We start from the raw sequence: 18863 nt of genomic DNA, 5'->3' as shown, positions 1-18863 counted from the left end.
ATCAAAAACCAGTGTTGATCATTACTATTGAATTCTAGAATTGTATCGTAACCTAAAACGAATTTTGAGTGTTTCTAAATTCTGTTGAACTGTTGAGATGAAAGTTTGATCTAATTAAGGTTTTGCGACGGAATTGGTGTGCTGGCAATTTTAATGAAATTCCTTTGTTTGAATTCTGGCACAAAATTGCGAAAAAAAAAAGCATATGATGTATATTGATGTTCTGAAAGGATTTCTAGAAGAAGCTGTAATAATGTTCCACAGAATTAGTGGAGGAATTTCAGCAAACAATGTGCTCTCATCTAATACGGATAAACCTCGCTAATCATTAACATCATCAACGAGATAGGTCACATGAAAGGCAAGGTTTTGCAACATGTGCTGTACTAAATACCACTGAACTGTAAAAAAAACACCGTATTAAATACGGTGATTTATTTACATTGTGATTTTGTGAGGTACGAATGGCATTGTATTAAGTGAGAGTAGTCTGATACGTACATCTGTGATGTTAACTATCAAGTTGTCAATGTTGGCATCCCTGTTCGATGTTGAGTGCGAACGCACACGAGCCCGAAGCGTGTTGATACTTCCTCATTTGTGAACAAGCGATGGATCGAGTAATACCACTGACAGACATGTGATACCAGTACAACGATTTTCATACCATGCTGTACACGTACAGTGGGAGGGTGACACACGTATTTTGCTCTCGTACATTGTATTGCGTTTGACAGCTCTGACCTAAATAAACTGTAGTTCTGTTATTTGAGATAAACAAGTCAGATTATTTTTCAAAATGCTACTCAGAAATATCAAGATACTGAATATCATTCAGGAAAATAATCTTAAATTACAAATGTTGCTAAAAAAGCGGAATAAAAGCAAAATAATGGCTATGCGCTTCAAAAGAAAATCAAATTTCTATGCTCAAATGGCAGCCTGTGGAGCACCAACAAAAACACGTAGAATTTGGTCAATGGTAAGTGTTTTTTATTGTTGAAATATGAATGAATTTGCGATGATTGGCAATTTATTGATGTTCCAGGTTGAGAAATCATCATATTGGGAGGTGGAAGTACCCAAATATACGGATGCTAAGTTCAAGAACACTTTCCGGATTGACCGCAAAACCTTTGACTATGTGGCGTCCAAATTGTTCTACCTCAGGAAAGAGGATACGTATTGGCGATTTGCAATACCGCTAGAAAAACGTATTGCCATTGCTTTGTATGCCCTGGGATCGTCTGCGGAATACAGAACAGTGGCAAGTTTGTTTGGGGTAGGCCGGACTACTGTAGGAGAGATTGTTCTGGAAGTTTGTGATGCAATCATCCACACCTTCCACGACGAAGCATTTACGTCATATCCACCAACACCTGAAAAGATTAATGAAATCACAAGCGGGTTTTTAAAGCTTGGGTTCCCACAGTGCTATGGAGCGGTAGATGGTTGTCACATTGAGGTCAACGTGCCAAAAGCGGAAGCTGTTGATTACTACAACTTCAAAGGTTGGCATTCGGTGGTATTATTTGCAGCCGTTGACTACAGATACCGCTTCACATACATAAATGTAGGAGTGCCCGGTCGATCCAATGATTCAACCATTTTTGAGAATTCATCGTTGAAATCTTTGCACGATTCTCATCCACTTTTTCAACAGTATTCAAAAATGATTAATGGAGTGAATGTTCCTATTCTTCTTATTGGAGATTCGGCGTTCAAACTCTCTCCTACTCTTATGAAACCATTTCCATTTGCTCTGAATCAAAGTGAACCTGAACGTTTATTCAACTACATCCTTTCACGATGCCGGAGAGTCGTAGAAAACGTCTTCGGTCATCTTAAAGCACGCTTCCGAAAGATTGGGCGTGGGCTCGAAGTAGATGTTAACAATGTTAATCGGATCATAAAGGCATGCTGCATCCTGCATAACCTGTGCAACGATCGAAATGATAAGATTAACAAGTCATGGATTGCTGAACTGAAAATGAATCCTTCCAAGCCGCAACCACAGCGAGGATTGTCAGTCAAAAATGACAGTTCTTCGGGGACAACAGTTCGTCGTGTGCTAATGGAACATTTGGGTAAGTCTGGTTTATTCTTACTTCTAGAGTACTTTTACAATAAGTTCTAAATAGTTTCGTTGATATCAAATTATATCACTTGTTTATTTATCTTGCTTTTATTAAAAAAACAACACACATAAAGTTGATTTTTTCTCTTTCAATGTTGAGACAGATTAAAATGAAATAGTCAAATCATTCAAATCAAACAACAATTCAACAACTTATTCAGCGAACGATTTAGTTTGAATACATATTGAAATATAATGATTTTATCATTATAGTATACTTAAAAATAATGTGAATGATTGAATTAACCAAAATCGAATAACGAATATTACACGAAAGGCCAAAACAACAAACGGCAGAAATATAAATCGTCAAGAGGACAAAAGGTCAAAAAGCAAAAAAAAGAGGTACAAAAGGATGAAAGCATATTAAGAAATGAGGAAGAATTTTAATGAGGCATTTAAGTTTCGACCTTTTGTCCTTCCGACCTATTTTCTTTCGAACACCTGTCTTTAAACCTGAAATTACATCTTTTCGATAACTTTCTTGAGTAGTTCATTATTCTGTCTCATCTGCTCAATTATTTGCTGATCATATGCCAAGCTTTCTGACATGAAGGTTTCAAATTTCTCATTCTCCTTCTCCGCCAAATCCAACAATCGTTCTTGAATGTTCTTTTTTCCGCGTTTAGGTGGAGCAAATTTGGCTCGTGTCTTCGAAGTTGATGGAGTAGCTGATGGTTCACCGAATGTTGATGGAGATTTCGACGGTCCCGCTGATGACGTGGCTGGTTCATCTGTTGAATGAAAGAATGAGATAATTAACATGTAAAATCATTGAACTGCAAAATAAACATTATCAACAGCATTTCAAATTCAAATCACAACAAGAAGCCGTGACTTATTTTAACTGTTCTAATGCATTAGGTCATCTTCTAAGAGCTCCGTTGAGAGTTTTTTCAGGAGTTTTCCAATGAATTCTTCCAGAAACTTCACTAGGAATTGTTTATTGTAACATTCATACACAGTCAAAAATGACAGTTCTTCGGGGACAACAGTTCGTCGTGTGCTAATGGAACATTTGGGTAAGTCTGGTTTATTCTTACTTCTAGAGTACTTTTACAATACCTTTGGGGAAACTGAATAGGCTTTATGGTAATGGGGATGAGACTTCGAAGACAATTTGAGGGAAAAAACAAGAAAATTCATGTAAACTTGACGATAAATGTTGGATTTACATATTTTTTCTCATAGCTCTTCAATTTTTTGGTATAATCGTTCTTTTTAGTGGGTTTATCATGCCTGCGAAACATTTTATATAGCTTTTCGTCTTGTTTGCATCGTATTTCATCAATATTTTTAGCTGTGAATAACCATGCAATAATATTCTCAAAAACAAGTTATTTCAATTACAGTGACTAAATGTAACCCCCTCTATGGGGTGAGATTGTGTCATTTTTCATTCATTTGTGATGCCGCTGTGAATAAATATTTTTCTTTAATTTTTTGAACAGGTGTTAAAGTACATACACACCAAATTTGAAGTTTATAGGAGTTAAATTGCGATTGTTATTCAATAAATAAATCATATTACATATCCCTTTTTGACCCATTCTCACCCCCAACGACGGTATATAACAAATTACAGTAATACATGATGTTCACAATTCACTGTTTGCTCTATGAAACTTAAACTTTCAACTTCCTCTTAAATGGAACTATAAGTTACGAATGCTTGCTTTTAAGTTAACACAAACGACCGCTGTAACTACTAGCAACTGCGGTGATTAATGAGTTATGTACAAAAACTGTCGTTTCTATTCTTACTACGATTTGTAGAAATATTACATTAATATCTGTAACTAAAAAGTAATGTTCATTCAAAACGCAATCAATAGAGTAAAGTTTTGCAAGACCGTAATGGGTCATGCACAAATTACGTCACGCTCCAAGGGGGGGGGGGGTGGGGGGAAGGTTTGTCAAGCCAAGCGTAACAAGCCTTACAAAATTTTCGGAGGACTCATACAAAAAGTGTGACAAAGGGGGGGGGAGGAGGTCGAAAAAGTTGAAATTTAGCGTGACATAATTTGTGTACCATCCCTAAGGAAGAAAAAGTTTGCCTTTGTAATATGCTTTTAGTTTCTTAGCAGTTTAGAGCCGGCTTAAGAGAATTTTGTATTGACAATTGAAATATGCAATTGTTTTGTATTGCAAATGACTTTTTTCAGATTATGTAGTGGACTTGCAATTGGTACGAATTGAAATATGTGTTTTATGTCTATTCACTTTTCCAAATATTTATTTCAATGTTTTATGTTGTAAAATATGCAAACCAAAACATTATAATAAAATGAAAGTCGTAAAAATAAGACCTTTGATCAATCATTCCAATAAAACAACAATTTTAAGCAAAACACTATCAATTTTTTATAAAACATGACGATTCGATAATTTCGTGATGCTCCCAATAACTTTGCACGAATGGAGAAAAATTCTAACACTGTTTGCATAGCCAATGTTTTATAAATTGTGAATATTTATTCGAATATTTTGTATTGTTTTCTTGTTTATCCTGTTGTTATTGATGTTGTTCCAAAAAAAAAATCACGCGTAATGGTAGAGCATACATTGGTTAACACACCGAGGACGAAGCCTCAAAATCAGTTGGAACGCTAATTTTAACCCACTATATCTAAGCTGTCCTAAGTCCGATTTGTAAAATTTTGGCACCTACAGAAATGTATGGGCTTCTAGATTCATGTCAGATTTTTGAAATATTTTTAGGAACTACTGTTTGATTTGTAGTACTTAAAACACCGGAGCAAGTCCTAAAAAAAATTCTAATCGGCAGTAATTTGCAAATAACTTAGAATTTATCGCGATAACCTATAGATTTTTTTTAATGTATGATGATCGTATTAATGTAACCAAACAATTGGCATTGAATTTTTGATTGTTATCCGTTCAAAGAACTACAATATATTCACAAAACTGCGTAGAATACAGAAAAAATACATTTTCAATAATAACTTGAAATTTATTACGATGACCCAAACATTTTACGATCCTAAAATAGACTCATATTTAAGGCCATCAAATTTGCAGAACACTGATAATGAATTTCTGTTGGAAAAACTACAATATTTTCACAAAATAGTGAAAAATTCAGGAAAATACAGATTTTCTACAGTAATTTCATATTGATCGCAATGATTCATCAGTTTTGTAATTTTAAATTCTTCGTATGTTCATGAGAAACAAATTTCCTGAACATCGTTGATCGCTGTTTGTTCAAAGAACTACAATATATTCACAAAACTGCGTAGAATACAGAAAAAATACATTTTCAATTATAACTTGAAATTTATCGCGATGACCCAAACATTTTATGATCTTACAATAGACTCATATTTAAGATCATCAAATTTTCAGAACACTGATAAAGAATTTCTGTTGGAAAAACTACAATATTTTCACAAAATAGTGAAATATTCAGGAAAATACAGATTTTCTACAGTAATTTCTTATTTATCGCAATGACTCATCAGTTTTACAATTTTAAACTCTTCTTTATATGTTCATGAAAAACAAATTTCCTGAACATCCTTGATCGCTGTTTGTTCAAAGAACTACAATACTTTCACAAAATATTGTATAATACAGAAAATTCTGAAATTTCTTCTGCAATTTATTGATTGTCTCTAGACCTTATCAATTTAAAGTTATTGTTAGATATAAAAATTAACATATTTTAAAACATTTTTTATGTTTTTCAAAGAACTACAACATTTTCACAAAACTGTGAATAATACAGGAGAAATACGATCCTAACAACAGTTTGATTTTTTTTTTGCAATGATCCATGGGTTTTATGATTTTAAAATATTCTCATATTTAGGGTTGTCAAGTTTGCACAACATGATCGATGAAATTTTATTGAAAGAACTACAATATTTTCACAAATTACCGTATAATACAAAAATATTCTGTTGCTACCGAAGTTTGAACATTTTACCATCTGTATAATTTTCTAAATTGTTGTAAATTTTCAAGAAAAATAAGTGTGCTCGAAAATCATGTATAATTCAGTAACATTTAAAATTTCTCCTGTAATTTTGAAATTGCCCCATTGGCTTATAATCTCCACAGTTTAAAAATTTTCAGATTCACATATAAATTGACAGAACGTATCAAAACACAACAAACGTTGAATGACAAAACGTCGAAAGGAATAACACATCGAAAAGAAAAAATATCTAATTATTTATTCTTTCGGAAGAGAATAATTCTTTTAAGATCATTTCGTTCTTTTCCAATTCCCACCTTTCGACGTTTCGCAGTCAACTGCAAATCACTGATTGCCTCCAGACCATATCATTTTAAGGGTTTGGAGCATACTCATATATAAAAGTAAATATATCTACAGAACATTTTTGGAGATTTTTAAAGAACTAAAACATCTACACAAAACTGTGGAAAATACCAGAAAAGTTAGATCAGTTAGATAACAGCCTGCAATTGACCACAATGTTCCATGAATTCTATAATTTGAAAATGTTAAATGAAATGTTATCATTTAGAGTTGGCAAGCTTGTGTAAATTAACCGATGAAGTTTCGTTAGAAAACTTCAATATTTTCACAAAATACCATGTAATACAAAAATATACTATTTATGCTCTTGTTTCATATTTATCAAGATGACTAATTGATTTTATTTTTCAAAACCGTTATTAAGTTTTGGGAAAAAAAAAAACTTTTTCAACAATAATAATGGTTATTTGCTCTAAGAACTACAATATTTTCACAAAATTACGAATAATACAGAACAGTCTCTGACTACGGTTGCGTTTTATTTATTTATTTATTTAGTAGTTGTGTTTACGATTTAAAATTTTCTCAACGTAATATATATAAAAAATAGAGCAGTTATAAATTCTGTTTCAAAGCACGACAAGCAGTTTACAAAATTGGTAATATAACAATTTCTTAAACCTTCAACAATCTTACTTCATATTTACCGCAACGACCCATAGATTTTGTTATTAAAGAATAGTTTATCTCATATTTGAGACTTACAACTCGAGTTGTTGCTAATCCATTATTGTTGCAATGACATCATTTTTCAATTTACTAATTATAACTCAATTAATGATATTTTACTTACATGGATGACGGTGTTAAAAAAAAGTGGATCGCTACAACCCTAGTTTGTCCTTATTTGTAGATTCATGTGCGGTTATAGAAATGTACTTGGAATATATGGTTTGATTTGTATTACTACAAACACTGAAGCTAGTCTTAAAAAAATAAGCGTTTGTTTGTACATAACTTGAAACTTATCTAACAATGAAGTTCGAATTTATATTACCAAACATTTTTCATTGTAATTTGTACATTTAACGAATCACAACATATATAATAAACTGCGTAGCATATGGCAGAAAAAAATAGTTTGAGCTATAGTTTAAAATAATCGCTATTACCCATGAATTTTACAATTTATAAATTTTCTCATATCTAGTGTAGTTTGATATTCATTGACGCATTATGACAAAATTTTAAAAATCACAAAATCCATGTATCATTGCAATAAATTTCAAACTGTTGTTAGGATCGTAATTTCCCTGAATTATTCATAGTTTTGTGAAACTGTTGTAGTTCTTTAAAAAACATCTAAAATGTTCTGTAAATATATTTATTTTTATAATTTCAAATCTTTTAATTGATATAGAGGCAATCAATAAATTACAGAAGAAATTCAAGAATTTTCTGTATTAGGGTAGGTGTACCAGTTATGGCCATAGTGGTTCCCTATTTCGCCATACGTGATATCTTAAATGCCTTCACATATTGAAAAATCTTTAGTGTTTTAGCAGTAAAATAAAGGATAAATCTTGATGTTAAAACATTCAAAAAGGTAAAAAATGTAAAAGTTTTTCAAATTTTGCATATGGCCAAATAGGGAACCACTATGGCCATAACTGGTACACTTTCCCTATACAATATTTTGTGAATATATTGTAGTTCATTGAACAAACAGCTATCAACGATGTTCAGCAAATTTGTTTCTCATGAACATACGAAGAGTTTAAATTTTAAAACTGATGAGTCATTGCGATAAATAAGAAATTACTGTAGAAAACCTATATTTTTCTGTATATACTGTATATACTGTTTTGTGAAAATATTGTAGTTTTCCGTACAGAAATTTACTATCAGTGTTCTGCATATTTGATGACCTTAAATATGAGTCTATTTTAAGATCATAAAATGTTTGGGTCATCGCAATAAATTTCAAGTTATAATTGAAAATGTATTTTTTCTGTATTCTACGCAGTTTTGTGAATATATTGTAGTTCTTTGAACAAACAGCGATCAACGATGTTCAGGAAATTTGTTTCTCATGAACATACGAAGAATTTAAAATTACAAAACTGATGAGTCATTGCGATAAATATGAAATTACTGTAGAAAACCTGTATTTTCCTGAATTTTTCACTATTTTGTGAAAATATTGTAGTTTTTCCAACAGAAATTCTTTTTCAGTGTTCTAAAAATTTGATGATCTTAAATATGAGTCTATTTTAAGATCATAAAATGCTTGGATCATCGCGATAAATTTCAAGTTATAATTGAAAATGTATTTTTTCTGTATTCTACGCAGTTTTGTGAATATATTGTAGTTCTTTGAACAAACAGCGATCAACGATGTTCAGGAAATTGGTTTCTCATGAACATACGAATAATTTAAAATTACAAAACTGATGAGTCATTGCGATTAATATGAAATTACTGTAGAAAACCTGTATTTTCCTGATTTTTTCACTATTTTGTGAAAATATTGTAGTTTTTCCAACAGAAATTTATTATCAGTGTTCTGCAAATTTGATGGCCTTAAATATGAGTATATTTTAAGATCATAAAATGTTTGGGTCATCGCGATAAATTTCAAGTTATAGTTGAAAATGCATTTTTTCTGTATTCCTCGCAGTTTTGTGAATATAGTGTAGTTATTTGAACAGCTAACAATCAAAAATTCAATGCCAATTGTTTGGTTACACTAAAACGATCATCATACAATAAAAAATCTATAGGTTATTGCGATAAATTCTATGTTATCTACAAATTACTAGCGGTTAGAAATTTTTTTTAGGACTTGCTCCGGTGTTTTAAGTACTACAAATCAAACAGTAGTTTCCAAAAATATTTCAAAAACCTGACATGAATCTAGCAGCCCATACATTTCTGTAGGTGCCAAAATTTTGTAAATCGGACTTAGGACAGCCGAGATATAGTGGGTTGAATTTAGCGTTCCAACTGATTTTGAGGCTTAGTCGTCCGTGTAAGTGACGAATATCTTAGGCGGACAAGTGTTAACAAAAGTGCTGGAGACACAAAATTGCTCAAATTAATATTTATGCTGCAAATAAACTCAAAACGTGAGTGTCCAAAGTAGCTTCGTCCGTCGGTATCATTAAATCATATTTATAGCAAAATGATAACTGAATATGTTATACAGCAATAATATTAAATAACAAAATCATTTCAAGTTACTAATAGCAGGATGATCAAAAAATGTGTTATCCATTATGACTAAATGCGATAACTGAACTTGTTATAAGTGTGTTATCAGTGATAACTGAATCTGTTATCAATTTAATTTGTTTGAAGGAAATTTTTGTTATAATTTTGTTATATTGGCTTTTAATTTAACCCAGTTGATAAAACATTTAGTTATCAAATCAATTATTACTGGATAACTCAATTTGTTATCATATAGGTATGCGCCTTTGGGAAAATGTACCAGTTATGGCCATAGTGGTTCCCTATTTGGCCGTATGTGACATTTTGATAAATTTCACATTTTAAGTCTTTTTGAATGCTTTAACATCAAGATATATCTTAAATCTAACTACTAAAACAAACAAAATTTTTCAAAATTTGACGACATTGAAATATTTACTTATGGCGAAATAGGGAACCACTTACCTCAGTTGTCCATTAATAATGTAATAATCACTTAAATCGTTTTCAAGATCACCAAGCAGGGATTTTTCCAACAAATTCTTCAAATAGTGTACCATCAGTTTTTTCAACATTGCATCTTCAACAAATCTTTCAGAAAACCTCTCAGAAATTCTTCAAGGATTTAATGAAAAAATCACAGCTCAAATTATTTAGGATTTCCTTTGAAAATAAACATTAAACTACTTTTCCAGGTTACTTTAAGGACTCCTCCTTATAAACCACAAGACATAAACAATTAAACAAGATTAAATTAAGAAAATGTTCTAAGCGCTTTCTCAGAAAAGTTCACCACATATGATCTGTATTTTTTCATAGAAAGTTCCTTAAGTGTTTCTTAAGATTTATCTAAAAATCAATTTGGAGATAAATACCACAAAAATCCCTACCTAAGAAATTTTTTAAAAGTTATAAAATTCTCATCAAGTTTCTTGGAATACGTTCAATTGTTCTTCCAAAAAACTCTTCCGCGAAATACTTAAAAATTCCTGAGTAATTTGTTCGGCAAATTATACTATTGCTTCCCCTGGGATGTCGTCCTGAGGATCATCCGAAAAATTTACTAGATATCAATCCAAGAATTTCCCAGAGATTTTATAATGTTATTATAAGCGATACTTGTGGGGATATTTTAAAAGAAATTTTTCAACAGAATTCGATCTTGAACTTCTTGAAAAATAAATTCTCCAGAAATTCCATCAAGTATTCTCTCAGGATTTAACAATTCCTCCATATTTTTTCCAAATATTTATTCAATGATTTTTTTCATAAATAATATAAAAAAATCTATCGAATCTCTATTTTAGTACAAAAACTTCATCAGGAATACCTCATAATTTTTTAAAAGATTTCTTCACATATTACTATTTGAATCACTTCATATTCATATTCAATTTAGATTAAATTTATAGACTTTTGGAGAACTTCAAAAAAAAAACTTTTGAATAATTGCATCAAAAATTTAATGTGGAATAAAAATAATAAATTATTGTTGAAAAATTCAAGAATTCATCAAGAATTTCTTAAACTTTTTGACGAAATACCTGTACTAGTGAAATTGCAAACTTAAAGTTTATATACAAGGAAATCATATATTTTATTTGATTGCTTTTATATGTACAAGCATAAACATCATTATTAACATTTTTAGTCAATATACGACACTAAGACATAAGGTACAGTGGGGGAAGTGTATCAGTGGGGTAAGTGGATCATTTGTCTATATTGAGCATAAATACTTCAATATGTTGAATGTTTTCGCAGCATTGCTTCGTTTTAGGTTATGTTCTTACGTCCACAATGATACTAATGCAAAACTGATACTACACCAACACTAACACAAGAAAACTTGTTGGCTGCATAAATCAATTAATTTCAAAAATGTTTTCCGTCAATCATAAATTTATTGTATCTCTGCCTTAAATCAAATTCCACTAGATTTTTCAACGCATGGTGAACATTTCAGTTCTAATTGTATGAATCAAAATGAAAAATATGTGAATTTTATAAATAAATACAGATATATTGGACATGGTACACTTACCCCCACTTTTTAATGGAGTGGGGAAAGTGGATCAAGTTCTTCTTCTTCTTTCTGGCGTTACGTCCCCACTGGGACAGAGCCTGCTTCTCAGATTAGTGTTCTTATGAGCACTTCCACAGTTATTAACTGAGAGCTTTCTTTGCCGATTGACCATTTTTGCATGTGTATATCGTGTGGCAGGTACGAAGATACTCTATGCCCTGGGAATCGAGAAAATTTCCTTTACGAAAAGATCCTCGACCAGCGGGATTCGAACCCACGACCCTCAGCATGGTCTTGCTGAATAGCTGCGCGTTTACCTCTACGGCTATCTGGGCCCGCAGTGGATCAAGTATTATTACCATCTATTGGCAGACTGCTTACGATAATTTGAATAAGTTTGAATACTCGCAAATATTGTTTTGTTTTTACTGTTTCTCATTACTAGCTTAAATTTGTCTAATTGACTTTAGATAATTTGAATAAATCCACCTAAAATTTATTTTAATCTTTCTGGTATAAGAAAATATAAAAGAATGAATATTGCAAAATTCTAACAAAACTTTTCGTGGTTTATTAAAGCTGAGTTGCAAAAGAGCAAAATATACAAATTTTCCAATTGAAAACATATTATCATACCATATTTGACCATATGAATTGTTCTAGACAGATGATACAAATACATTCAAAAATAGAATAAGAAGATTTCAGTTTGATAAACAAAAATAAATGTATCTAATATTTTTAAATCTTTTTGAACGAAATGAAACTAAAGATTTTGACTTTTCAGGAATAATATAAAATTTCACAAAATTGATTTTTACCTTAAATAAAATCAATAATTTCCGTTTTTCGTGTTTTGAAGGCCTTGGGACCAAAAGGGCTATTGCTGTTCTCATTTTTTCTTGAAAGTTCAGAAAATTTTACGTCTACTGTCAAATTTTCAGCGATGTATGTTTTTTTAGTTTTTGAGATATATATTTTTGAAAATAAAAAATCAGTCATTTTCCATCGGCACACACTGTAGGTCTAAGCGCATAAGATTATTTATTTTTAAAAATTATCATAACTTTTGAACAGCTCGACCGAATCCAATCTTTTTCCATGGAATTAAAACTTAGAAGCTTTCAGAAAAAAATAAAAATCTTTGAAAAAATATATTTTTTTACATTAAAATAAATGGAAATTTCTGAAAAAACTAGATATTTTATTTTTTGTGATGTAATATAATATTTATATATATTTTTTCCAGATTTTTCAATGATGTTGTTGAAGTTGAAATCTTAAGCTTTAATTCCATAAAAAAAGATTGGAAATCGGTTGAGCTGTTCAAAAGTTATGATAATTTTTAAAAATAAATAATCTAATGCGCTGAGACCTACAGTGTATATATATATATATATATATATATATATATATATATATATATATATATATATATAAACTATGCGTCGTATGTCAAATATCAACCTATCTGTAACTTTTAAACCAATAGTTTTAACACAACTTTTACAATAGTTTTCAAAAATTGAGGAAATTTGTAGTTCGTCACAGAAAAAATGAAAGGAATCGGTTGAGAAACGGCAGAGATATAGCTCTCTGAAGTTGGCCATCTGTATGGGAAAACGGCTTTGGTGCATTTTATATGTCCGATACTGTATTTAACTATATAAACATATTATATTATGAAAATTTCCTACCGAAACCTATTCCACATCATTCGGTGTGGTTAGGTACATCTTGGTCTATCTTTGGGTCTACGACACTGTTATAACTCTTTTCTATGAGTTTGAGCTTTCGAATGATATAAATAGATAAAACTACGAAAATGTCTACTCAATGCCCTACTCACCCTAAACCCTAAACTCACCGTTGTTGAGAAAATCCTGCGAAATTGTTGACAAAGGTGACCGGGGAGATTCTGGCTCGGACACCTGTGTGTACAGCACACAATATTCGGAATCATCATCCAAGAGTTCACCTTCGAAATCTTCCTTCTCTTGCAGATCCATGCTTTCTGCCGGATTCTCCGGATCTTTCATGCCTTCCGGATCATCTCTCATGCTTTCCGCAAATTCCATACATTCCGGTTCTTCTATGGCTTCCGGATGTTTGGATGCTGCTTTCGAGTCTGGAAATGCATAGGAAAAAGCAGAACTATGAAACATATCATCCTGGCAGCAAAGTATGTTTTCTTACCGGCAACAAAGCTCTCGTCCATTAATTCGGTCATATTGTTTTGCTTGAAGCTTTTCAAAAAACAATTGAGGGCCTCAAAATAGGTCCAGGTTGACCGTGTTCCTCCGGACACTCCCATTTTGTTTTTCTCGGCCCTGCAACAAAATCATGTTTATATGAGTCCTATGTTTTTAGTGTTTCAAAATTGAAAATATATTACCTGTATCTTCTGGACAAATTGTGGATTCGGTTGCGCAATTCGGTTGGAGTCAAACGGATGCCATAGCTCCGTAGTTGCTCACACATTTTTAAGTAAATATGTGAGTTCTTGCAAGTTTTGCGCAAGGCGTCCACATTTTCACTCCACACATCGATGACTCTGTTGATTTCATCGGAACTTAGCACTTTTAATGGCTTTTTCTCACTAATCTTCTCGATCTTTTTCGTCACCTTCTGGGAGCTCATGTTCTTCGGCACTAAAGCTAATTAAACTGATTTCAAACAATTAAACTGAATTTAATCGTAATCGTAATTTACGATCTCGCTAGTGCTAGATTGTTTTGGATTTTTGTTTATGTTTACTTTTCACAAACGTCAAACGAATGGAAAATTTTAGTTCACGGTTTCGCTACTGGCTGGAAAAAGCGCTGATGGCACTTCCATTTGCTGTACGTTGGTACAGTACAACGCCCGCAGACCATGATACGGTACTAAGATGCTTGCGTGATACCACCTTGATACTGGGTGACAGACATATGATATCACGGTGTACAGTGGTTTTGGTATCACATGTCTGTCAGTGGTATAAGTTGTATGCAGCACGCAAGGGTGATTCCTTTCGGAGAGAAATCCTATTTTCACATTGTCGATCCAGCCAGGTATTCACGGAATCGCGAAGAAGAAACCTAGCGCATTTTTTTTTTCAAATATCTCACGGAAGGAATCACCCCATAGCGTGTTTGCGAAGGAAAGTGCAATTTTCCTAAACGCTGGCGAAAAAGAAGTGAAGAGCAAAAGGCAGTTTTACAGAAGAGGCAATGCCCGCAATTTTGAAACCAGTGTTCTTTGTGCTGACAAATCAGATAATTACCGCGATTTAGAGATTTTCTGCAAACGAATCAGACAAGAACCCGTTATTCAAAAATGAGTGTTTTGTGCAAATAAATCTGTGGACGTATTTGAGAAAAGTGAAATAAGTGCAGCGGTGATTTGGTTTTGACGAATGATAAAATCAAGGCAGTATACCGTTTTGTCTCAAATTCCGAACAGACTCATATTCCGAACACTCGATTTTTGTATGGCGATTTGGTTGAAATGTTTCGCTGAAATATGTCACCGAATAACAAGGAAATGGCAGTCAATTGCAATTCAATTTTAACGTCTCCAATAAAATTTATACCACGGGAGTAGTGATGATTCGCTGGTTTGAGGCTAGAAGAATAAGCTCAGATAAATTTACTTGCGAAATTATTCATTTGCATATGATTTATTCGTGCTGTTCGGAATTTGAATCAAGGTCAGTGCTGTAAACATTCGACACTTTGAGCGACGTTCGTTTCGTTGCCATGGTCAGCAGTCACAGCAAGAGCGGTAGAATGAATGTCGACAAACACAAAAAAGTGTCAATTGAATGTCGTCTGATACGAGAAAATTTGCATAAATCATAAGTTTTGCATAGAATTCAAATATCGGATCATAACAAAACATGGATAATTTGATCTTGTCTGTTATGCCGAATGTGACACACATACAGTGAAAGCAGAACAGAAACAAACAACACCATAACGCTTCTTAACATAGCTATCGTGGTCAGTGGCATTCAATTGACATTTTTCTTTTCGACATTCGTTTGATCGCTCATGTTGTGAATGTTTAAGCGAAGCGCTGCCGAATATCGGTGAAAACGTGTCGACTACCGTGATTGCTTACAACACTGATCAAGGTGTTCGGAATATGAGACAGAATAAACACAGTGTTCGGCATTTGAATCAAAATGTTGTTCCATACTTTTACGTTTAAACAATAATTAAACTAATTCAATCAACATTATTATTGGTACACTCAACAGCTAACAGTTAGACTTTGCGAAGAAATTAAAATTTACACAAATATTTGCCAATTTGTGCCAATCAGATGCATTTGAAGTCACTGTTGGCCTTAAGTGTTCGGAATATGAGTCAAAACGGTATAAGAGCAACGAATCGAACCAATTCTGTTGTTTAACAAGGCAAATATCAGATTCAGAAGCCTACAGCGGTTTGTTTGCCGGAAAGGTAATGTCCGCTGATGGAGAGGAAATTTGGGTCTGTTGATTTGCTTGGCAAATGTCAGATCAGAAACTAACAGCGATGTGTTTGTCGGAAAGGCAATGCCCGCTGACGGAGAGGAATATTGGATCTGTTGATTTTCGTGGTAAATGTCGAATCAGAAATTCACAGTGGTTTGTTTGCCGGAAAGGCAATGTCCGGAAGGGCAAAATACTCTGCCGGAGAGGAAATTTGGATCTATTGATTTATAGTTCAGTAGTTCGCAAAGAGTCATTGGCCAGAAAGGCAATTTTTAGACTTCTAGAGAATAAAATATGATTTGTTTGTTTGCGCCTTGACCACAGAGAACAGATATTCATCGTTCTTCATTATCAAGTATAAAGCTTTGTGTTGGCTAGTATATCGTTGAGAATTAACAAATCCTATTTGGAAAAGAATAATGTTTTATTAAACTGAATTATTTATCAACACTTACGGGATATCTCTCAAAACTTTACTATATCAGAATCATGAAGAATCAATTATAATGCTACAATATAATGTTTTCAATTAAGGATTTATTAGAATTTTCTTCAGTTTCAATTTTATGTTTATTCTAAGCGATTATTCGCAAGTCAAAAAGTTCGCTACAATGTTGAACTTTAATTTTAAATAATAATTTTTCCCATCTGCCATAGTTTAGAGAACGGCTTAAAAGCACTTTTGTTTTGTTGTTTGTTTTGTATATTCTCTAATGAAATGAAATTCATTGTAAACAAAAAAATAGTTAATATTAGACATACAAACATTTTAAGTTGACATACTTCGGAGAAATGGGAAGATGTGAGGTACAAATGGCATTGCATTAAGTGAGAGTAGTCTGATACGTACATCTGTGCTGGTAACTATCAAGTTGTCAATGTTGGCATCCCTGTTCGATGTTGAGAGCGAACCAGGGTTGCCATTCTGCCAGATTAATCTGGCACTGCAAGATTTTTAATCGAAGAAAAGACAAAAAGACAAACTACTCATTTTGCAAGACTTTTTAAATTCAGCCAGACTTTACAGACCGACGCGTAGCTATAACCCAGTTTAATAACGCAGGCTTTAGAATTTTTCTCATGATCGGTTACTCGCTTTTCAAAACAATAGTTTGATGAGAGCCTGTTGTGTAACAATGAAGCAAATTGGTGCAACAGTTTTTGAGTAATGAGTATTAATGTGTTTGAATCTTGAAAAATTGTTTCATCTTGAAAACTTCGAAAAACATCATTTTGTAATTTTAAGTTTTCTGAAAGATAACTCAACCGATATTGAAGATTTTTTTTGAACGAAACCTGACATTGTTTTGCATATGTGTTTTGTTTGATAAATTGAGTAAAAGCAAAATGACAGACAAAGCAGTTTTATATGGGAAATGTCGCTCCCCCATTTTTCAGAATATTTTTGAAACCAATATCGATACAGATTTCAAAAACAAGATTTTTTCATAACTGGTGAAAAAACTATTGAAAAACAAAAAAAAATATCGTGGATAAAATATTGTTTTGTGGTAGAAAAACTGTGTCCAGATCAACTCTACTAGAGTGCAGTTCTCGTTTAAAAATTTAATATAGAGTTTTGAAAACAGGCATGGTGAAACTTTCTCACGGATTCATAAATAAACGGACTGATAAATACCATAGCTGAAATACTAGAATGTATAGCCTTAAACATTTTAAAAGGCCTTGTTTCAGTGCTGAAATGAATTTAGACTATTTTTTCTATGATGTATATTTTTTCGTCACCGTCTAAATTCGAGTCTAGTATTTAGTATACCTGCACAATGCTGTCTGCCAGACTTTGCAAGACTTTTTAGTCTGAACTCGCCAGACATTTTCAAAATTCTAGTGGCAACCCTGGAGCGAACGCACACGAGCCCGAAGCGTGTTGATACTTCCTCATTTGTGAACAAGCGATGGATCGAGTAAGTTGTACGCAGCACGCGAAGGGTGATTCCTTTCGGAGAGACTATTTTCACAGTATTGTTGACCTTGTTCATTTATTACACTGAAACAAACGTTGAAGTAATGAGAACCATGAACAAGTTCTTAATTTTACTATTCCAATCACGATTGAGCTAACAACAACGCTTTTTATTTGCGTTTTGGTCTCTTTCAATCTAACCGCATCGATAGCCAGGCGGTAGGCGTTCACACTTGACAATCGCAAGATTCTCGGTTCGATTCAGACTTGCTGCTAGTTTTTAGCCATGATATAGTAATTTTTACTGTCGGAATGTTACCATGGTAAAATTGAATGCACAAAATATTTGAAATAAATGCTAATTTAGTCTGCACAAATCAAGTGGCGTTTAACCCTCTAATATAGTATTTTCAACTGCAACGCTGTTCTCAGTGTAACGTTCAACGCTCCGTCATCGTAATCATTGTCATCATTAAAACTTCGAAAGCAGTTTTTCTGTTCAAAACTACAAATTATTCGATGAAAATGTGTTCACTGTGTTTCGGTTGAGGAATAGGATACAGTGAACACATTTTCCTGTAGATTTTCTCAATTTCAAACGAAAAAACTGCTTATGGAAATTTTGAAATCAATGCACTATGGTCCAGAAACCAGTTTTATGCGGAAAGATGCATTTTGAGCCTTAGAATGAAACATTAAACGAAAACGATCTTCTACAAAGTTGTTTGTATTAGTAAGGCCCTTTGTTTGGTGTTATTGAAAATTAGGGTTATCCACGTTCTCATAGAAATGGTGTAACTAACCTTCTTATTTGTAGAAATTATATCATACATGCTTCAGCAAAGTTGTAGA

The 18863-nt window shown here is 32.7% G+C and overlaps 1 protein-coding gene across 1 annotated transcript; it reads right to left on the bottom strand.

Moving 5' to 3' along the window:
* Positions 1-2290: 2290 nt before the first annotated feature.
* Positions 2291-14552, bottom strand: LOC110675840. The gene is made up of 4 exons (XM_021841710.1): positions 14021-14552; positions 13822-13955; positions 13493-13753; positions 2291-2871 (listed from the first exon to the last, which is right to left on the bottom strand). The coding sequence occupies exons 1-4, from the start codon at positions 14263-14265 to the stop codon at positions 2600-2602; spliced, it is 912 nt and encodes a 303-aa protein (XP_021697402.1). The 5' UTR covers positions 14266-14552; the 3' UTR covers positions 2291-2599.
* Between the last annotated feature and the right edge of the window lie 4311 nt (positions 14553-18863).

The sequence above is a fragment of the Aedes aegypti genome, chromosome 2, assembly GCF_002204515.2.
Source record: "Aedes aegypti strain LVP_AGWG chromosome 2, AaegL5.0 Primary Assembly, whole genome shotgun sequence".
Taxonomy (NCBI): domain Eukaryota; kingdom Metazoa; phylum Arthropoda; class Insecta; order Diptera; family Culicidae; genus Aedes; species Aedes aegypti.
Note: the sequence above shows the minus strand (reverse complement) of the source record. Positions and strands in the feature narration are given on the sequence as shown.